At 43.5% G+C, this 22893-nt stretch overlaps 2 protein-coding genes across 7 annotated transcripts in view; both read left to right on the forward strand.

Annotated features, from left to right (window-relative positions):
* The first annotated feature begins 695 nt into the window (after window positions 1-695).
* Window positions 696-3166, forward strand: LOC121584135 (cytoplasmic tRNA 2-thiolation protein 1). Of its 3 annotated transcripts, none has more exons than XM_041899972.1 (3): window positions 696-752; window positions 1468-1968; window positions 2284-3166. In XM_041899972.1, exons 2-3 carry the CDS (start codon window positions 1473-1475, stop codon window positions 2817-2819), a joined length of 1032 nt encoding a protein of 343 aa, XP_041755906.1. In that variant the 5' UTR covers window positions 696-752; window positions 1468-1472; the 3' UTR covers window positions 2820-3166. The 3 variants fall into 3 exon arrangements, with proteins under 3 accessions (XP_041755906.1, XP_041755904.1, XP_041755903.1); XM_041899970.1 differs by lacking the exon at window positions 696-752 and adding an exon at window positions 912-1090 and having other exon boundaries at window positions 1446-1968; XM_041899969.1 differs by lacking the exon at window positions 696-752 and adding an exon at window positions 913-1090.
* Window positions 3167-5335: 2169 nt separating this feature from the next.
* The window catches only part of LOC121584746 (paxillin), a 40942-nt gene continuing 23384 nt past the window's right edge, over window positions 5336-22893 (forward strand). For all 4 annotated transcript variants that reach the window (XM_041900828.2, XM_041900827.2, XM_041900830.2 and 1 more), the window contains exons 1-6: window positions 5336-5489; window positions 21319-21527; window positions 21629-21714; window positions 21839-21978; window positions 22165-22357; window positions 22692-22812. In XM_041900828.2, coding sequence (XP_041756762.2) covers window positions 5477-5489; window positions 21319-21527; window positions 21629-21714; window positions 21839-21978; window positions 22165-22357; window positions 22692-22812 — 762 coding nt within the window. In that variant the 5' untranslated portion in view covers window positions 5336-5476. The remainder of the gene's footprint in view (window positions 5490-21318; window positions 21528-21628; window positions 21715-21838; window positions 21979-22164; window positions 22358-22691; window positions 22813-22893) is intronic.

The raw sequence follows: 22893 nt of genomic DNA on the forward strand, positions 1-22893 counted from the left end.
GCTAGGCAAATCCCCGCCCTATCTTAGCTCATTGGTCACCATAGCAGCACCCACCCGTAGTCTGCGCTCCAGCAGGTATATCTCACTGGTCATTCCCAAAGCCAACACCTCCTTTGGCCGCCATTCCTTCCAGTTCTCTGCTGCCAATGACTGGAACGAATTGCAAAAATCTCTGAAGCTGGAGACTCTTATCTCCCCCAATAACTTTAAGCATCAGTTGTCAGAGCACCTTACCGATCACTGCACCTGTACACAGCCCATCTGAAATTAGCCCACCCAACTACCTCATCCCTATATTGTTATTTAATTTGCTCTTTTGCACCCCAGTATCTCTATTTGCACATAATCTCTTGCACATCTAGCATTCCAGTGTTAATACTATTGTAATTATTCTGCACTATAGCCCATTTATTGCCTTACCTCCATAACTTGCTACATTTGCACACACTGTATATATATTTTCTGTTGTATTTTCTGACTTTATGTTTTTTTCTTTACCCCATATGTAACTCTGTGTTGTTTTTATTGCACTACTTTGCTTTATCTTGGCCAGGTCGCAGTTGTAAATGAGAACCTGTTCTCAACTGGCTTACCTGGTTAAATAAAGGTGAAATAAAAAAATAAAAAACAAAGTATAATGGATTTATATTATAGTCCAGTTGGGGGCGGTAATGGAACATATTGGATGCCAACCCCCGATAAACTCCAAAGAAGAAGAAGAAGAAGAAGACGACGACGACGACGTAGCATTGGTAAGATATTATGCCGCGTTCAAAACAACTAGGAACTCGGAAAAATACGAAGTAAAATCATGACGTCAGTGATCTTTAGTTCGGAAAGTCGGAGCTATAGAAAGAGGCCCGAGTTCCCGATTTGGATGACCGTTCAAATCTATTTTTCCCATTATTTTTTTATCGAGTTCCCAGTTGTCTTCAACGCACTGAAGTCGGAAGTCCAAGTTTTCCGATTTCCCAGTTCCTTTTAACGCGGCATTAGCCCTGTTTTTTAAACAAGTTTAGACATGGCATAAAAGCACAGCGCATCGAGCACGGCTAGAGGCGATACTTAACATATTTTCAATTGGAGTTTGGTAAGGCATTTTCAGTTTTTAGCAGCGGTTAAGTAACTGCTGCTAGCTAGCTAGCATCTTTAGCTAACACCTGTGAGCTTCCGGAGCTAACGTAACTTGCTAGCTAGCTATCAAGCCGCTCTTCAAAGTATGTGTTTCTAGCTAGCTAGATAACTAACCTAAACTGACATATTGTTGTTAGCTAGATAACTGTTATTTGCATAGGTTGTCCAGTATCCTGCAGAACCTTCAGTTTATATGCAGAACCCTTAGCTGGCTAGTAGTCTGTTTGACATCCTATACTTAACTCTTATAACACAGATGAATACTTCAACCTTGTAAAGGGATAATTATTTATGCTATTGCCTTCATATAGCAAACTCTCCTGTCCTCCACAGTCAAGATGCCAGTCCTTTGTAGCAGCTGTGCTGAGAAGCGTGCAGTGCTGAAACGTCCAAAGACAGCCCATTCCCTGTGCAAAGAGTGCTTCTTCTGGGCCTTTGAGGAGGAGGTGCATCAGACAATAATGTCAGCGCAGCTCTTCAAAGATGGAGAGACTGTGGGCATTGGTGCCTCGGGTGGGAAGGACTCCACTGTGCTGGCACACCTCATGAAGGTCCTAAATGAGCGCTATAACTACGGCCTGAAACTACTGCTGCTGTCTGTGGACGAGGGCATCACAGGTTACCGTGACGACTCCTTGGAGACTGTGAAGAGGAACCAGCAGCAGTATGAGCTACCTCTGAAGATTGTGTCCTATGAGGAGCTGTATGGCTGGACAATGGATGCCATAGTGAAGCAAATCGGACTGAAGAACAATTGCACTTTCTGTGGAGTGTTCCGAAGGCAGGCACTGGACAGGGGAGCCATGATGCTGAAGGTTGATAAGATATGTACAGGTAATATAAGACAAATATATTTGTTATTGAGCAGGCTTATTTTATCTATCTTATTTCAGATGAGGCGTAGCCTAGTTTAAACAGTCCCTCCAGGATTTTGCGATTCTGTGATCACAACCCTTTTAGCAAAATCAACATTTTCCTGCATATAATGCGAGGGCATGCAAATTTGACCAATCAATGCAACTTGCCATGCAAAATGTAATTATTGCCACAGCAAAATCAAGCATTTTGGCATGCAACTATCACAAAAAAACTGCGAAATCCTGGAGGGACTGATTTTAAAGGACTGTTTGTGTTTCTGACTGTTCTCAGGTCACAACGCTGATGACGTGGCAGAGACAGTTCTGATGAATGTCCTCCGAGGAGACATCGCCCGTCTGCGTCGCTGCACTGCCATCAGCACAGCCAGCGAGGGCGAGGGGGTAGTGCCACGCTGCAAGCCCCTCAAATACGCCTACGAGAAGGAGATTGTCCTCTACGCCTACTTCAAGAAGCTGGACTACTTCTCCACAGAGTGCATTTACTCCCCCAACGCCTACCGAGGTCACGCCCGCACCTTCCTGAAAGACCTGGAGGCTGTGCGGCCCAGCGCCATCATGGACGTCATCCACTCTGGGGAGAACCTGTCAGTGAGGGAGGGTGTGAAGATGCCCATTCAGGGGACCTGCGGCCGCTGTGGCTACATCTCCAGCCAGGCGCTGTGTAAATCCTGTGTTCTGCTGGAGGGCCTGAACCGTGGCCTGCCTAGACTAGGAATCGGCAAGCACCACCGCCTCCACGGGAAGATCCTCTCACAGCAGCCTCTGACCCAGGCAGAGGAGAGGAAGCTCAAGGCTGTGGACTTCTGAGAGGCAGAACGTCTCAGGATCACCACTGTTTCTGTGAAGTTACACTTTGAAATGAGTAACCGAAGATGACTAAACCAGATGTGGAGTTGTTTTTAAGTTTCAGCTTGGAATTGAAGGAGAGCCGTTACGTTGCCTCTAATGAAAGAGTAGCCAGCGTTTCCCCTTTTCGGCCACTGAACAATGGGGAAGTGATAATGATTGATTAAAAAGGTCCTTGCAGTTGCTGGAATCCAAATAAAATGTACATTCGGCTATGTGGTCAGTGAATTATGGAACCTCTGCCAGCTGATGATTGAAATAAAAGTGTATTTTGTGCGGTATCTGTATAATAAAGCCATTCAACGTTTGCATGGCCTCTTCTGATTTAGTCTCTGAAACATTCCTCAAGAGACTTCTTACACGTACTTGTGTTAGGATTACATTTTTCACAAATTGGAAAAAAAAGTCCTAGCTGAAACAATTTTTATGTATGAAAATTATTTTTGTTATTGAGGTGGAATTGACCTTAACACTGCCTTGTAACTAAGGTCAAATTAATAGGCTACTATGCCTATTATAAAATATATAGGTACACTACCGGTCAAAAGTTTTAGAACACCTACTCATTCAAGGGTTTTTCTTTATATGTACTATTTTCTACATTGTAGAATAATAGTGAAGACATCAAAACTATGAAATAACACATATGGACTCATGTAGTAACCAAAAAAGTGTTAAACAAATCAAAATATATTTTATATTTGAGATTCTTCAAATAGCCACCCTTTGCCTTGATGATAGCTTTGCACACTCTTGGCATTCTCTCAACCAGCTTCATGAGGTAGTCACCTGGAAAGCATTTCAATTAACAGGTGTGCCTTCTTAAAAGTTAATTTGTGGAATTTCTTTCCTTCTTAATGCGTTTGAGCCAATCAGTTGTGTTGTGACAAGGTAAGGGGGTATACAGAAGATAGCCCTATTTGGTAAAATATAATGTCCGTATTATGGCAAGAGCAGCTCAAATAAGCAAAGAGAAACGACAGTCCATCATTACTTTAAGACATGAAGGTCAGTCAATACAGAACATTTCAAGAACTTTGAACGTTTCTTCAAGTGCAGTCCCAAAAACCATCAAGCGCTATAATGAAACTGTCTCTCATGAGGACCGCCACAGGAAAGGAAGACCCAGAGTTACCTCTGCTGCAGAAGATACGGTCATTAGTTACCAGCCTCAGAAATTGCAGCCCAAATAAATGCTTCACAGAGTTTAAGTAACACATCTCAACATCAGCTGTTCAGAGGAGACTGTGTGAATCAGGCCTTCATGGTCGAATTGCTGCAAAGAAACCACTACTAAAGGACACCAATAATAAGAAGAGACTTGCTTGGGCCAAGAAACACGAGCAATGGACATTAGACCGGTGGAAATGTGTCCTTTGGTCTGGAGTCCAAATTTGAGATTTTTGGTTCCAACCGCTATGTCTTTGTGAGACGTGGTGTGGGTGAACGGATGATCTCTGCATGTGTATTTCCCACAGTAAAGCATGGAGGAGGAGGTGTTATGGTGTGGGGGTGCTTTGCTGGTGACGCTGTCTATGATTTATTTACAATTCAAGGCACACTTAACCAGCATGGCTACCACAGCATTCTGCAGCGATACGCCATCCCATCTGGTTTGGGCTTATTGGGACTATCATATGTTTTTCAACAGGACAATGACCCAACACACCTCCAGGCTGTGTAAGGGCTATTTTACCAAGAAGGAGAGTGATGAAGTGCTGCATCAGATGACCTGGCCTCCACAATCCCCCGACCTCAACCAAATTGAGATGGTTTGGGATGAGTCGGACGCAGAGTGAAGGAAAAGCAGCCAACAAGTGCTCAGCATATGTGGGAACTCATTCAAGACTGTTGGAAAAGCATTTCAGGTGAAGCTGGTTGAGAGAATGCCAAGAGTGTGCAAAGCTGTCATCAAGGCAAAGGGTGGCTATTTGAAGAATCTCAAATATAAAATATATTTTGATTTGTTTAACACTTTTTTGGTTACTACATGATTCCATATGTGTTATTTCATAGTTTTGATGTCTTCACTATTATTCTACAATGTAGTAAATAGTAAAAATAAAGAAAAATCCTTGAATGAGTAGGTGTTCTAAAACTTTTGACCGGTAGTGTAGGTGTATCTGCTGTAAATTATGTATTGTGTAAAAATGTTTCTTCATCAGTCACGGTTACAATGTTTTATAATAATAATAATAATAATATGCCATTTAGCAGACGCTTTTATCCAAAGCGACTTACAGTCATGCGTGCATACATTTTTTTTGTTGTGTATGTTTTCATAAACAATGTTTATTTGAGGCAGCCTGTCCACTGACGTATAATAAGTACGAGCCTGTGATATACAGTAGTAGGCTACTTTGTATAAATGTAGTTTCACTCGCTAGAGGCCGCGCTTTATCACGGTATTTAAATGGCCCGGGGTTCTCGTTCATGTCGGCGTATATAAATGCGCGTGCTCGTGAAGAACACGCGCACATCGCTGCGTGGTCGTGTACGGTACTTCCCAACCAACTTCAGCACAGTGAGTAAACTAATTGAGATTTTGAGAGGAAACCACGGAAATCGAAAAACGATTACAGGAAAACATTTTCACTGGTCAAGCCAATTCTGGAAGTATGGACGATTTAGGTAAGTTTCAAGCCGTGTCCTTTTCTAATCTCTGCCTTTTTCTATTTAGCATAGCGGTAAGTATGGGTGGAGAGAAAATAATGTATTTCGAGGCTGCAGAGATTTCAAGGTCTTGGGATAATAGAAGGCGTGGGATTGTAAAAAAAAGTTTAAACTACGTACAAAGGCTTAGAATTAAACACGGTTTATCCACTTTTCATGTCGGATTTCCATCCTTCGAACTGAATAGTGACAAGTCAACTCGTTTGCATAAATTCTTTTTCTTAAGCTAACACTTTGGCAAAAGTCCGTCTGATGGTGTCAACATTGTTTGTATAAAAACGAGGTTCCACCCATATTGATTGGCTTTACCATCGTAGGCCGAAAAGCTATGGGCGTTTTTTTTTTTACTACAACACTGTCTCATTGCAGTTGGTACAGATGCTTGAAGTTTTTTATTTATTTTACTAGGCAAGTCAGTTACGAAAAAAATCTTATTTACAATGACGGCCTACACCGGCCGAACTTGGACGAATTGTGCGCAGCTCTATGGGACTCCCAATCACGGCCGGTTGTGATACAGCCTGGAATCGAACCAAGGGGTCTGTAGTGACGCCTCAAGCGCTGAGATGCAGTGCCTTAGACCGCTGCGCCACTCGAGAAGTTGTCCAAAGTAACGCGGTGCAAGTTAGTAACGTCATAGCCTTGTAGGTTCAGCGTTAGTCATGGTACAGTTATCCAAACGTTCTAAATGGCGACACCATCTCAATATGGGAAATGTCATAAATAAAGTGTATGGCTGCCCCTTTGAATTTTAATCAAGCCCATTGTCACTTATTGTATGGAAAATATGGTTGTGCCTTCTCAGGCATCCTGCTCAAATTAGCAAAGACTCACTATCTTTTCATGGCAACCTTCATGGCATATGAGTAAAACTAAATAGTTACTTATTATATAATGCTTGGGTCCATACTTAGATTTGGTTGTCTCTGACTTTCTATTTATAGTGGTAGTCCTTCTGTGCTGATAGTAGGCCTAGTGTCTCCTCTGTTTTATATATGGGTCTCATGACCGCTGTCCAAAGCCTACCCAGCTAACAATTATAGGGAGAGAGAACATTTTTGTAATGTTCCCATAATGTTTGCGTGTCCAGTTTTCCATTAGTTAGGTGAACATTCTATCTATGTTAGCAAACACCTTCTGAGAACCTTTTTAGTATATTTCCGTGTTAAAGTTAGGTGAAAATTCCCTTAATGTAAAACGGAACTTATCTAGAATGTGGTTACAATGTTCTCATTAATGTAGTTTTCTGACGGTTAGGAGAATATTCCATCAACATTCCACCAAACATGCATAGAACATGGCCATGTTCTCAGAATACAAGATACTAATGTACTAGACACGTTTGATAGGAACGTTGTGTATCAATCGTCAGGACGCCGCCTGATGTTCCCGTTCTTCTTCAAAAAAATTACACATCACCCCTTGTTACTGTGGCCAAGCCCATCAAGGCTCTGATTGGTGAACCACTGATCCATTCACAGCTTTGTTTGTTGGCAAGGTTTGGGGGACACAGGCACAATGCTGTTAACATAGTGTTTTTTTGACTTACATATTGGACACACTTTGACATGCATGATTACATTGTGCATGTTCATTTATACAGTAATTATTATTCAACATGTCCTCCCCTGGGATTTGAACTCACAACCTCTTGATTCAAGGCATTCTGATCTTCCTGCTACGCCACCATGTCTGTCATTTATCCTGTGGGGAACCATGAGGGCCTTCTAAAAATGTGTGTATACTACCGGTCAAAAGTTTTAGAACACCTACTCATTCAAGGGTTTTTCTTTATTTGTACTATTTTCTACATTGTAGAATAATAGTGAAGACATCAAAACTATGAAATAACACATATGGACAGTCTTGAAGGAGTTCCCACAAATGCTGAGCACTTGTTGGCTGCTTTTCCTTCACTCTGCGTCCGACTCATCCCAAACCATCTCAATTTGGTTGAGGTCGGGGAATTGTGGAGGCCAGGTCATCTGATGCAGCACTCCATCACTCTCCTTCTTGGTAAAATAGCCCTTACACAGCCTGGAGGTGTGTTGGGTCATTGTCCTGTTGAAAAACAAATTATAGTCCCACTAAACCCAAACCAGATGGGATGGCGTATCGCTGCAGAATGCTGTGGTAGCCATGCTGTTAAGTGTGCATTGAATTCTAAATCAATCACAGACAGTGTCACCAGCAAAGCACTCCCACACCATAACACCTCCTCCATGCTTTACGGTGGGAAAAACACATGCAGAGATCATCCGTTCACCCACACCGCGTCTCACAAAGACACAGCGGTTTGATCCAAAAATCTCAAATTTGGACTCCAAACCAAAGGACACATTTCCACCGGTCTAATGTCCATTGCTCGTGTTTCTTGGGCCAAGCAAGTCTCTTCTTATTGGTGTCCTTAAGGAGTGTTTTTTTTTTTTTGCAGCAATTTGACCATGAAGGCCTGATTCACACAGTCCCCTCTGAACAGTTGGTGTTGAGATGTCTGTTACTTGAACTCTGTGAAGCATTTATTTGGGCTGCAATTTCTGAGGCTGGTAACGAATGAACTTATCCTCTGCAGCAGAGGTAACTCTGGGTCTTCCATTCATGTGGTGATCCTCATGAGAGCCAGTTTCATCATAGCGCTTGATTGTTTCAATGTTCTTGACATTTTCCGTATTGACTGACCTTCATGTCTTAAAGTAATGATGGACTGTCATTTCTCTTTGCTTATTTGAGCTGTTCTTGCCATAATATGGACTTGGTCTTTTACCAAATAGTGCCATCTTCTGTGTACCCCCTGTCCCTTGTCACAACACAACTTATTGGCTCAAACGCAGTAAGAAGGAAAGAAATTCCACAAATACAATTTTAAGAAGGCACACCTGTTAATTGAAATGCATTCCAGGTGACTACCTCATGAAGCTGGTTGAGAGAATGCCAAGAGTGTGCAAAGCTGTCATCAAGGCAAAGGGTGGCTATTTGAAGAATCTCAAATATAAAATATTTTGATTTGTTTAACACTTATGGTTACTACATGATTCCATATGTGTTATTACTAAATGTATATAAATATTACATGTACATAATTATTCAGACCCTTTACTCAGTACTTTGTTGAAGCACCTTTGGCAGCGATTACAGCCTTGCGTCTTCTTGGGAATTACTCTACAAACTAGGCACACCTGTATTTGGGGAGTTTCTCTGCAGATCCTCTCAAGCTCTGTCAGGTTGGATGGGGAGCGTCGCTGCACATCTATTTTCAGGTCTCTCCAGAGATGTTTGATCGGGTTCAAGGCCGGGCTCTGGCTGAGGTCCTGAGCGCTCTGGAGCAGGTGTTCATCAAGGATCTCTCTGTACTTTGCTCCGTTCATCTTTCCCTCGATCCTGACTAGTCTCCCAGTCCCTGCCGCTGAAAAACATCCCCACAGCATGATGCTGCCACCACCATGCTTCACCGTCGGTATGGTGCCAGGTTTCCTCCAGACTTGACACTTGGCATTCAGCCCAAAGAGTTCAATCTTGGTTTCATCAGACAGGATAATCTTGTTTCTCATGGTCTGAGAGTCCTTTACGTGCCTTTTGGAAAAATCCAAGCGGGCTGTCATGTGCCTTTTTTTACTGAGGAGTGGCTTCCATCTGGCCACTCTACCATAAAGGCCTGATTGGTGGAGTGCTGCACAGATGGAAGTCCTTTGTGAAAGTTCTTCTTCTGGAAGGTTCTCCCATCTCCACAGAGGAACTCTGGAGCTCTGTCAGAGTGACCATCGGGTTCTTGGTCACCTCCCTGACCAAGGCCCTTCTCCCCTGATCGCTCAGTTTTGCCAGGCGGCCAGCTCTAGGGAGAGTCTTGGTGGTTCCAAACTTCTTCCATTTAAGAATGATGGCCACTGTGTTCCTGGGGACTTTCAATGCTGCAGACATGTTTTGGTACTCTTCCCCATATCTGTGCCTCGACACAATCCTATCTCAGCGCTCTATGGACAATTCCTTCGACCTCATGGCTTGGTTTTTGCTCTGACATGCACTGCCAACTGTGGGACTTTATATAGACACGTGTGCCTTTCCAAATCATGTCCAATCAATTGAATTACAACCAGTGGCCTCCAAGTATAAATGGAAAACTGGATGCACCTGAGCTCAATTTCTAGTCTCATAGCAAAGGATTTAAATACTTATGTAAATGTGATATTTCAGTTTTGTATTTTTAATATATTTGCAAAGAATTCTATAAACCTGTTTTCGATTTGTCATTATGGTGTATTGTGTGTAGATTGAGGATTTTTATTTAATCAATTTTAGAATATGGCTGTAACGTAACAAATTGTGGGGAAGGTGTCTGAATACTTTCCAAATGCACTGTATGCTGTGCTTTGGACAATCTGAATGATTCTGTTGTACCATTTGAGTAAAGAGCACCTTCACCTTGTCGTCATGACAAAAGTGCCCCCTTAAAGCATATTAATTTATAAAATGTAATTTGGAACGCTGCTGCTACTCTGTTAATTATTTATGCATAGTCACTTTAACTCTACCCACATGTACATATTACTTCAACTAGCCGGTGCCCCCGCACATTGACTCTGCACTGGTACCCCCCTGTGTATATATATAGCCTCCCTACTGTTATTTTATTTTAATTCTGCTCTTTTTTTTCTCAACACTTTTTTTGTTTTATTTTTACTTTTTTGTTAAAAATAAATGCACTGTTGGTTAAGGGCTGTAAGTAAGCATTTCACTGTAATGTCTGCACCTGTTGTATTCGGCGCATGTGGCCAATAAAATGTGATTTGATGTGGATATTGGAGGACTTCCAACAGACTGACTTTGGTCTTCCAACATGGTGCCTGGTGCGCTTGCTAGGTGATTTGTGACGCAACTGCAAGCCCGCTATCAAATGTTATTAATGAAAATCACAAAAGTAGTGCACTGGGCCTTTACTAGTCCTGTATTAGTGGACCGACAGCCATCTGTAGCGCGGGGAAAAAAGTCAGGCCTGTCTATTGTGTCCGTGTGCTGTCTTTGTGCTGCAGCCCGAAGCACGGCTCAGGCCTGTTTGATTTCAGTCATCAAAAAGCAATGCGTCTCCTGCACTAGAGTCTGCAATGGTCCAACTACACAATATAATGTTGGCGCATTAAGTGATGCTCTGTTTCTGTTATTTTCTTGATATTGATCTGACGTATTGGAATTTATCTCCCCAACTGAAGGTCCAATAGTCACGGTTCGCCACCGGAGTTGTCAGTTAATCTGACTATTCCCTCATTGATTTGATTTCCTTATTTCAGCAATTTTAGGGCTTTTTGTATAGTTGTCTAATGTTTGTGGGCCATAACTCTGTTTTTTAATGTTACTCCTGAATCACTATGATCAATGCTTACACCTATCCAGTTGTTTCACAAGTGCCTACAGAGAAGGGGTTAGGGTTTGCTTCTGGACAGGCCCTAACTATACTGGCTCATTAAGCAAGCACATGCCCTAAGGATATCCCTTATTGGGCAGTGGTTATGGCGTTCGTCATAGGTGCTGGTGGCCTGGGTTTGAGACCCGCTAGGGGAGTCTCACTACTCTCACATTCTTATCAATATATGTTAATGTTATTATTTGATAAGACCCCTAACTTACACTATATACAAAAGTATGTGGACACCCCTTCAAATTAGTGGATTCGGCTGTTTCAGCCACATACATTGCTGACGGGTGTATATAATCGAGCACACAGCCATGCAATCTCCATAAGTAAACATTTGCAGTAGAATGGCCTTACTGAAGAGCTCAGTGACTTTCAACATGGCACGGTCATAGGTTGCCACCTTTCCAACAAGTCAGTTTGTCAAATTTCTGCCCTGCTAGAGCTGCCCTGGTCAACTGTAAGTGCTGTTAATGTGAAGTGGAAACGTCTAGGCGCAACAACGGCTCAGCCGCGAAGTGGTTGGCCACACAAGCTTGGTGGAGGAGGAATAATGGTCTGGGGCTGTTTTTCATGGTTTGGGCTACGCCCCCTAGTTCCAGTGAAGGGAAATCTTAACACTACAGCATACAATTACATTCTAGACGATTCTGTGCTTCCAACTTTGTGGCAACAGTTTGGGGAAGGCCCTTTCCTGTTTCAGCATGACAATGCCCCCGTGCACAAAGTGAGGGCCATACATAAATGGTTTGACTAGATTGGTGTAGAATAACTTGACTGGCCTGCACAGAGCCCTGACCTCAACCCCAATGAACATCTTTGGAATGAATTGGAACGCCGACTGCAAGCCAGGTCTATTCACCCAACATAAGTGTCCGACCTCACTAATGCTCTTGTGGCTGAATGGAAGCAAGTCCCCGCAGCAATGTTCCAACGTCTAGTGGAATGCCTTCCCAGAAGAATGGAGGCTGTTCTAGCAGCAAAGGGGGGACCACTCCATAATAATGCCCATGATTTTGGAATGAGATGTTCGACGAGCAGATGTCCACATACTTTTGGTCATGTAGTGTATCTAATTAAAATCAGTTTCTCATTGAAAGATGACCACCACCTTTCCATACATTATCAGTATTAGCTGAGCATCTTGCCATAGTCTTCTTGAAATTTTATGTGGAAAAATAAACTATTTTGTTATCATAGTGATTCAGCAGTAACATTAAAACAGGGTAAAATGCCCCACCAACATTAGACCACTATACCAAATGCTCTTAAATTGCTGAAATAAGTAAATCAAATCAATGATGAGAGGAGTCAGATTAACTGATACCTGACACGGACATGGTGGCGTAGCAGGAAGATCACCGTATTGTGAACCAATAGGTTGTGCGTTCAACTCCCAGGTGAGGATATGTTGAATAATGCTTACTGTATAAATTAACATGCACAATGAAATCATGTGTGTCAAATATGTAAGCTGAGAACACCATGTTAAAAGCACTGTGTGTGAGTATCCCTAATCTTGCCAACAGACAGAGTTATGATCAGTAGTTCGCCAATCAGGGCCTTGATTGGCAACAAGATAAGTAATGACAATTTCTGATACAAATGTTCTTGCGACGTTTCCATGAAACGTGTCTAGAGCATTAATAGTTTATGTTCTGAGAACTTGGTAACTTTGTTCTGTGTGTATTTGGTGGGACGTTGATGGGATATTCTCCTAACCATCAGAACTGGACACATTAATATTCTTGCAACGCTTCCATGAAACGTGTCTAGAACATTAATATCTTAAGTTCTGAAAACATGGTAACCTCGTTCTATTTGACATTAAGGGAATAGTCTCTTAAACATTCCTAGCACATCACGGGAACATTCCTATGAAAACGTTAGTTAATGACCTATTGAGACTCTTAAGGGAACGTTCTCTAAAGTTTTGGGAACATTTGTTAGCTGGGTAGTCATGTTTAGAGTACATACTCAGACATTAGAGTATCCTGCAGCAATATGGGTCTTCAAAAGACTAGAGAACCTTTTCACATACAGATATGCACTAGAGATATTTACACAAAGAAACACCTGGAACCGGCATACCTCAAATAGCAGAGCCTACTGTACGCCAACCTGCACTGTTCATACTTGTGCACACAGATCATATTCCATGGTTACATGCATCAATGCATTTTAGGCACCAAGCCTCTGGCTGATGGGCACTGTGGTAGAGCATGCCCCCCTCCCCCATGCCAACATTTTATCCTTCAGTCTATTTTCTGAGACAGGATAGCTGACCAGTCAACTGTCACAATTCAGCGGCCCTTGACCTCTGGCACAACCACACTTATTTTGTTTTTACAGATTTCATCAGGTGGCCAGTTCACTAAAGCTGCCCAGATTAGACAGGGTGTTATTGAACAAATAGAGAATACCTCCAGGGCTCATTAGATGCTAAAGCTGCTCTGGGTCAGTGAAAGGACTGATTGTTAACTGAGAGGGAGCCTGCCGTCTCACTTAAGCCGGAGGAAGCCAGGCCTGAGGGAGGGGGAGAGGCGGCTGTGGAATGTCTAACATCACTGTTTGTCAGGGTCCAAGGCCAAATACTCCCTGGGTTACGGCTCACCACCTCCCACCACTCAGTTCCACACTGGCCCTGTAAAGAGACGGCTCTTCACAAACAGGTACGCTCAGTCAGTCTTACTGTGTCCTTCTAGTAAAACCCTATTCCCTGGTCTCTGCAGGGATGCCTCTGATGATGTAGTGCTGCGTAACCCAATCATCCCATCCTCTCCTCTTTCTACTTGTCCCAGTGTACTAGAGATGTCCCCATTTACTACCCTCCCAAAAAGCAAGGGGGATTCTGTAGTACTGTGTGAGTAACCCTAGGTTAGACGAGGCACGTGAACCTTCCAGAGACTCAGACCTGTCTCACGCAGCTCAGATCAGGTGGTGCCCAGCCCCAGGCCCAGAACCATTACTAATGTGGCTGCAGTGCAGCTGAGCCTTCTCCCAGATGTGACTCTTTAACCACATGTGACACACGGTGTCAGTCAGTGTCAGATGGCCTGTCTTACTGGTGTGTTTGTGTGGAGTGTGAAGTCTCCACTCTCCTCTCTGTGTGAATTCCTCAGGAGCCTGTGCGATTGACTCTCCATGTTGGGGAAACACACAGACTGGCTGTCCCTGTGGGCTGAAGCAGCCTTTGTTTATGTCATGACCTGTCATCAGGATAAGTGGTGTGTAGGTGGGCAGCTGGTTGAGAGGACAACATTGCAATCTGTTGAACAGTAATCACATTTTATTTGTCACATGCTTCGTAAACAACGGGTGTGAACTAACAGTGAAATGCTTACTTATGGGCCCTTCTTAACAATGCAGAACGAAAGAAAGATAAATAATATAAAAGTAAAACACGTAATAATAAAAGTAATAATAGATCCACAATGAGTAACAATAACCTGGCTATGTACACGATGTACCAGTACCGAGTCGATATGCAGGGGTGTGAGGTAATTGAGGTAAATATGTACATATAACTAGGAATAAAGTGACATAGTAAACAGTAGTAGCAATGTACAGTGGGGAAAAAAAGTATTTAGTCAGCCACCAATTGTGCAAGTTCTCCCACTTAAAAAGATGAGAGGCCTGTAATTTTCATCATAGGTACACGTCAACTATGACAGACAAAATGAGGAAAATAAATCCAGAAAATCACATTGTAGGATTTTTAATGAATTTATTTGCAAATTGTGGTGGAAAATAAGTATTTGGTCAATAACAAAAGTTTCTCAATACTTTGTTATATACCCTTTGTTGGCAATGACACAGGTCAAACGTTTTCTGTAAGTCTTCACAAGATTTTCACACACTGTTGCTGGTATTTTGGCCCATTCGTCCATGCAGATCTCCTCTAGAGCAGTGATGTTTTGGGGCTGTCGCTGGGCAACACGGACTTTCAACTCCCTCCAAAGATTTTCTATGGGGTTGAGCTCTGGAGACTGGCTAGGCCACTCCAGGACCTTGAAATGCTTCTTACGAAGCCACTCCTTCGTTGCCCGGGCGGTGTGTTTGGGATCATTGTCATGCTGAAAGACCCAGCCACGTTTCATCTTCAATGCCCTTACTGATGGAAGGAGGTTTTCACTCAAAATCACGATACATGGCCCCATTCATTCTTTCCTTTACACGGATCAGTTGTCCTGGTCCCTTTGCAGAAAAACAGCCCCAAAGCATGATGTTTCCACCCCCATGCTTCACAGTAGGTATGGTGTTCTTTGGATGCAACTCAGCATTCTTTGTCCTCCAAACACGACGAGTTGAGTTTTTACCAAAAAGTTCTATTTTGGTTTCATCTGACCATATGACATTCTCCCAATCCTCTTCTGGATCATACAAATGCACTCTAGCAAACTTCAGACGGGCCTGGACATGTACTGGCTTAAGCAGGGGGACACGTCTAGCACTGCAGGATTTGAGTCCCTGGCGGCGTAGTGTGTTACTGATGGTAGGCTTTGTTACTTTGGGCCCAGCTCTCTGCAGGTCATTCACTAGGTCCCCCTGTGTGGTTCTGGGATTTTTGCTCACCGTTCTTGTGATCATTTTGACCCCACAGGGTGAGCTCTTGCGTGGAGCCCCAGATCGAGGGAGATTATCAGTGGTCTTGTATGTCTTCCATTTCCTAATAATTGCTCCCACAGTTGATTTCTTCAAACCAAGCTGCTTACCTATTGCAGATTCAGTCTTCCCAGCCTGGTGCAGGTCTACAATTTTGTTTCTGGTGTCCTTTGACAGCTCTTTGGTCTTGGCCATAGTGGAGTTTGGAGTGTGACTGTTTGAGGTTGTGGACAGGTGTCTTTTATACTGATAACAAGTTCAAACAGGTGCCATTAATACAGGTAACGAGTGGAGGACAGAGGAGCCTCTTAAAGAAGAAGTTACAGGTCTGTGAGAGCCAGAAATCTTGCTTGTTTGTAGGTGACCAAATACTTATTTTCCACCATAATTTGCAAATAAATTCATTAAAAATCCTACAATGTGATTTTCTGGATTTTCTTATTTTGTCTGTCATAGTTGACGTGTACCTATGATGAAAATTACAGGCCTCTCATCTTTTTAAGTGGGAGAACTTCCACAATTGGTGGCTGACTAAATACTTTTTTTCCCCACTGTGTGTGTGTGTATATATTTTTTTATAGTGCCCCTTGTGTGCACATTCGGTAATACCGTATACCCCGATATGGTATGACTGTATGAAAATCTGGATACCGCCCAACACTAGTGGTACTAAATGTTTACGATATTTGCCAACCACACTCTAATTTAGACAGCTGTCCTTACAACTTTGGCAGTTGGTGAGTTTCTGTATGTCAGCAGTGGGCAAGTGTTACCAGACTAGTCATCACCCCTAGGGACCTGTAGTGTTTCTCCCTGTATGCCTACCACTACTGTATGTTTCAGTGGGCCTGCCTTCTGAACTAATGCGAGGATACTGTCCGTAAATCAGTCCAGTCCTTGTGCTCTTTCTGTGCTCCGTCCACACCCATCCTGTTCTGAGTCTGGGGAGGGGAGCTGCATGACTGACCTCATCGCTTAGGCAACGAACCCTGCCTCACATCCTGAGGAAACATAGGAGAAAACAATGAGCAGAATCGGCGTTCAGGTCCAGGAAATACAGCAGGAGATGCAGGCTCTGCCACCTCTTATGGAAGTTTTTGACCAATAAAAGTTAGTCATGCTCTCTGTCCTATCCACCCCCCCTCTCTTTTGCTTTTATTTCCCCAACTGTTTCTCTCTCTTTCTCTCTCTCTCTCTCTCGACTTGTTTCTTGGCTCTGAGAACAGTGCTGATTATTTTCCTGACGGGTCAGTGTAATGGAGCAGGAATCAGAGTTCCTGCTGGATTCTTCCCACATTACTCAGGCTGGGAATCCCCAGGGCATGTTGTTCAAATAGCTCAGTGTGGAGGATTCCACAGAGCATGGAAAATGGCTGGCTGTTTTTGGAGGTTGGTTGGTGTGATTCAGTGTTGTTGCACAAGCTGAACTTGGAGAAGAGGAACAAGACTGTCTATCCTTGAGGTTTCACACCCCCTCCCCCAACACACACAAACTCACAAGCTCTCTCACTCATCTATTGGTGCGAGTTTGTTCTCAAGGTCTAAATGTGACTGTGTCAAAATGGTCTTTTAGACTTTCCCCTGTCATCTGATTTACTGGTCTGTGGGGAAGTGCTTTTATTTTGGTCCAGCTCGCTCTTCAGGGGAGTGTCATCTTTCGGATATGGGGCTGCTTGGGCGGGTATTTTTGGTGGTGATTATTTTGAAGCCATTGACCCAATCTTGCTTCAATATCTTTCTGTCTTTCTCTGAGACACCACACCACTCTCTCTGTCACTGTGTCCCTACTCCCTTCAGTATGTCTTTACACTCACTGTTCACCCTTCTCTCTCTGTGCTGCATACTCCCTCTCTCCCTACCCTCCTTCCCTATCTGCTATTCTCCTCTTTGGTATTTATCTCTCCACCCTTCTCTGGCCCCGGTCTCTCCTGGTTGATATAAATATCATGTTGGGAAGGCCTGATGGGATAGTGTTTCTTTCTACATGGGGCTCTGGCCAGTTCTGCTCTCTGCCCCCAGCTATAAACAGGTGAGTTGTGGACCCTGGTGGCCCATCACTGTATCCAATGTGTTAAAGATGTGGGAAAGATTAGCTTGCCTGTCTGCCTGCCTGCCTGTTAACCTGGGAAGCATGGCACTCTGGGCCTGCCATGGGTAATAAAAATTGACATCTCTCGTCTCCTGGAATTTCAAGTATGTGGTACTTTGTTGATCTGGCCCTGTTATCTAAATTATATTATAAACTGGGTGATTTGAGCCCTGAATGCTGATTGGCTGACAGCCGTGGTATATCAGACAGTATACCACAGCTATGACAACATTTTATTTTTACTGCTCTAATGACGTTGGTAACCAGTTTATAATAGCAATAAGGCACCTCAGGGGTTTGTGGTATATGGCCAATATACCACGGCTAAAGGCTGTGTCCAGGCACTCCGCGTTGCCGTGGTATATTGGCCATATACCACAAACCCTCGGGCCTTATTGCTTAAACGTAGTACTTTGATTGTTTTGAAACTAAAGACAGAGAAACATTTTTTTCATTCCTCTCTCATCTGGAACCTAGTTGTAGTGCAACTGATTGAATGATGGTTTCTGTCTTGCCAAATATAGCCTGTATTATAAAACATTGTATTCTGTGTTTTCTCTTTTAATATTTGTTAATTTCATGTAGGTTACATATTACTGATGTTTATAGTCCCTGGGTAAACCAAATCATCCCTCTCTTCCATTCTTGGCCTCCATCTCATGCCTCTCCTCTGCCACCCTCCTCTCTGTATCCCTGGCTGCTTTCTCTCTCGGAGGCGGACAGTGGAATTTGTCGAATTCCCCATGTACCTTCCCGCCAATCAGATAAAAACTGCAGGGCTTTGGTATGGTTAGGAGGAGGGGGGCTATGGACAGAGGCAAGAATCTACACGTACCCACCACCCAAAGAATGCACATACAGTATGCACACAACACAAGGCTGTTGGCCTATGTTTGAACATTATGACTTTATGTGAAGATTCTTTCAATGAAAGGGCAGGACAGGAAGGACAGGAATGTATTGCAAATCTATTTAGGTCATAGAAGCTACAATAAATAGTCAGATGAACTGATCTCTATGGCATTTAGCCCTGCTTAGAATCCACAAATGGCAGAATAAATGCGTTTCCCATAGAAAACGGTTATATAAATAAAAACAATTCTCAGAAGTAGTCAGTATTTCCTCTGAAAATGATTGGACTTTACCCATCTCATGACCTTTACCCCCCCAGTATGGAAAAGATAAGTCTGTTACTTGGCTTACAGTACTTCTTTGCATTTGTAATGCCACTAACTCCCCCTAGACCAACTCAGGCCACAGATCCTCTACTCATTGTTCTTAGTTTGTTAACGAACTATTCATTTACAATGAAGGTGGGTAGTGGGTACCAGCTTTGCTGTATGTGATCAAGCTAGCGACACCCTTGAGAGTAGTCTATACATTACCCAAATATCCATGAAACACTTAATCAGATTTGGACTGAGATCTCTGACTGATCAGTACCACAGGGGTTGGCCAGTGTCACAGATGTAGTAGCAGCGGGGGGTAGGCTAGTCGTGCTAGGCAGAGAATAGACATCCCAGTCAGGCAACAGATACTGAGGAACTTGGCGGTGTGTCTGCCATTCCTCACTGCCAGGAGTAAGGTCATGAAGTTCTTCTGTGTACTGTATGTCATACCTGCTTAGCCATGTGCGATTCATTGTTTCAGTAATAACTTCTATGATTGGGAAACCACACCATAATGTGTAAGATATCAATTCAGAAGTGAATGACGGGATAGGGAGATGACAGTGATTTTTCATGAGGCTTTATTGTAAGAGTGATGACGTCAACTTTAGTAAGACCTTGTTCAGCATGTCAGCACCAGGTGCAGCTTATTTTGAGCTGGTAGTTATATTTCAGCATGTTTGCGCAGACTTACTTGCTGAGCTTACAGCTTTAAATAGATTTTGCTCCCATGTGGTTTAACTACATGACTTAAACATCTAGCTACTGGTTGGGGTCTCTATGTGGTCTGAATGAACAGTGGGGGAAGTACTGTGGTAGAGAATAGGTTAAAGTGAAAGCTCTGTTCCTACAGAACAATTGTAACGTAGTCCTATTCAAATTAAGTTGTTATGGATGAACAATAGAGATGTCATTGACATCTAGTTGATGGCAATTTAAAAAATCATTGCAACTAGAGCTAAAATCTTCAGACTGTTTACAGAAGTAGACAGACTTGATTTTTATGAGCGAGAAAGGTAGCCCTGGGGTGAGTTGGAGGGAGGGGAGAGGCTTATTGTAGGGGTTAATATCCAGTGTCTGTCTCTGATGTCCCACCTGCCTCCAAACCACACCCTCAAAAGACAGGCCACTAGCTAGTCCTCTGTCCCTCTCTGGCTGCATACACAGTTGTGCACACTTTTGGGTACTGGATCTGTCAGGTGGCATATCGTGAGTATAGTAAGGGGGCATTTTACCCTACCCAGAAAAGCTTGAATATTCTCAGTTAACCTTATGTCATCTTAATTTCGTGTGTCTGTTTTTGCTTTGTTTTTCTTCCTGCAAAGAGGATTTTGTGTGTGTGACCGAAGAGGTACTTTTGGACTGTGGTCTTAGGTGGAACCTGTAAAAATAATTTGTCTATTTGTTGTTCACCTCATAAGTTTTTTGTAAGGTTGGCATCTTACGGACTGTCCATTTATCAGATAATTTAGTTGAGCCATTTTTAAGGTTCTCTTGATTTGAAGCTTATTTATGTAAATGGACTCGTATGATTGAGAGAAACTGGTCTTATGGGGTGGCTTTTGAATTGACTTGGTTCTGTTATATGGAGTAGACTATAAGGATTCCCTTTGCCACCATCCAGTATGAACAGGAACATTTTAACAGGCTCTGCTTGACTGACTGAGGATGGATGGAGTGGGTGATGTAAGGGTCTATTTTGTTCTGGTGTTCCAGGGGACAGTAATGCTGTACACTCTAGCCCTGGAGGAGATGTATATGATGTCTGTCTGATGCCCACACTCACACAAAGCTTTTTGAAAAGAGCAACAGGTTAAGAAAGGCATTTTTCTGTTAGGAAGATAAACGGACGGACGGACGGAACAAAGACTGATAGCCAGGTACTTACTGACAGCAGCAATATATTTTAGGGCCTGATGGAAAGATTGATGGACTGAAACAGTTGTGGGTTTCACTGGGGATGTTAACCAGACGGGAGTGGGTTTAGAAATTACACTGGGGCTTTGTGAGTCCGTGTCGAGCTGTGATGATGACAGGGCCTAAACTTGGCTCCTGGTGGAGGGGCCCTTGGGAGCAGGCTTTTTTTGGAGTAAGGAGGCTGAGTGACAGGAGGTTGGAATGAGAGGCTGACACATACGCATAGGCATTGTCAGTTTCCAGACACCCGCCTCTCAGTAGACTCCAGCCGGAGAGGCCCATATGCTGGGTGTAGAATGTATAGGTCTCCACACATGTTACGTGCTTAGAATTATTTTCAGTCTAATGGAGGCAATATAACTAAATCTGTCATTATAATTCAAACTATTCACATTATTGCTAAGCATAGGAGAAGTTGTGTTGAGTCTTGGTCTGATTTGCTCCAGAAAGAGGGGAAACAAATGTCCACCCTCAATCTTCCAAAAACACATTTTGTATTGATGTAATGATACTGTGGCAGCCTTGGGGTTTGTGTATTTCTGTCTGTAATGTTTATGAGTGAGCGTATGCTGTGTCTAACAATGGAGGACTCTCTTTCCTTCTCAGACGCTTTGTTGGCGGACCTGGAATCCACGACGTCCAACATCTCCAAGCGTCCTGTGTTCCTGTCTGAGGAGACCCCCTACTCCTTCCCCACTGGAGGGAACTCCTACCAGGATGTGTCAGTCCCTCCCCCGGTGCCGCCCCCTCCCTCGGCTGAGGCTCTGAATGGCTCTGTGATAGACTCCCTGGACTCCCACCACTCCTCCCAACAGGTCAGTCATACTGTACCTCAGAACCACAACTCAGACTCACAAATCTCATTAATTAAATGGCTTTTCATTACTAAATGTAGTGAATGTTCTCTTCTCTGCAGTCCTTGGGTTCAGCTCCAAAGAGCTCATGGTCCAAGGACAGTAGCAGCCCGCCCCTGTCCCACATTGAAGAGGACCACGTCTACAGGTAGGCAGGAGGGCCATAGGAACAGATCTCTAGGAAGGGACCCCCACTGGGAGACTACTCTACCGTCTGTCACTGTTTTATACTTGACCACAATTGACACCCATTGTCTCTCTGCCTCTGTCAGTTTCCCCAACAAACAGAAGTCTGCTGACCAGTCTGCAGCTGCCATGAGCTCAGCTCTGGGCAGTAACCTGTCAGAGCTGGACAGGCTGCTCCTGGAGCTCAACGCTGTCCAGCAGAACTCTCCCTCCTTCCCCACCACAGGTACACAGACAGCTAAACACATCCTACATCATTTTTCACTAGGTTTTGGTGTTTATGTTACCTAAGCGGCACTTATCTCAGTCATTCTCTGTGCCATAGGTGGTCTTGTCTTTGCAGTATGTGTTTACTGCATGATGCTGTGATGATATCAGAGATATCATGTCCCACTGTCCTTTCTACCCACAGAGGAAACCGCCCCACCCCTGCCGTCCTGCAGCATAACCCACTATGTGCAGGAGAACGGGGGTCCCCCTGACATCATGGTGAGCCCTCCGTCTCAGGAGAAGACCAAACTGAACGGGACCCAGACGGTGGAGGAGGACCGGCCCACTGTGGAGAGTCTGCTGGATGAGCTGGAGGTCTCTGTACCCACTCCCAGGTAAGCAGTTTGGCAGTTACTCCTATTCAAGAATCACAGATGGACAAGGAGGAGTTTGTCATCAGCTTGAATTATAGGATACAAGCTAGCTAGCAATGAGATCATGTTAATCTACTCAAAAATCCAGAAAATCACATTGTATGATTTTTAAGTAATTAATTTGCATTTTATTGCATGACATAAGTATTTGATCACCTACCAACCAGTAAGAATTCCGGCCTGGGTTTTGGTGCTCTTACTGATCGCATATTAGGATGAAATGAATAATGACTAGTTTTAGGAGGTCAATGTTGGATTGTGTGTGTGATCATGTTTTTGTTTGTGTATTCTGCAGCCCCAGCCCCTCTGTCCTTCACAGTGAGTTGGACTCTTCCTCTCAGCAGCAGGCCAGAATGTCAGCTTCCTGTGCCACACGTGAACTTGATGAGCTCATGGCCTCCCTTTCTGACTTCAAGGTGTGTGTGTGTGTGTTTCTTACTCTTGTCCTCTTATCACCTCATGAAAAATCCTTTAATAGATTCCTTTAATTCTATATC

Source organism: Coregonus clupeaformis, chromosome 16, assembly GCF_020615455.1.
Source record: "Coregonus clupeaformis isolate EN_2021a chromosome 16, ASM2061545v1, whole genome shotgun sequence".
NCBI lineage: Eukaryota > Metazoa > Chordata > Actinopteri > Salmoniformes > Salmonidae > Coregonus > Coregonus clupeaformis.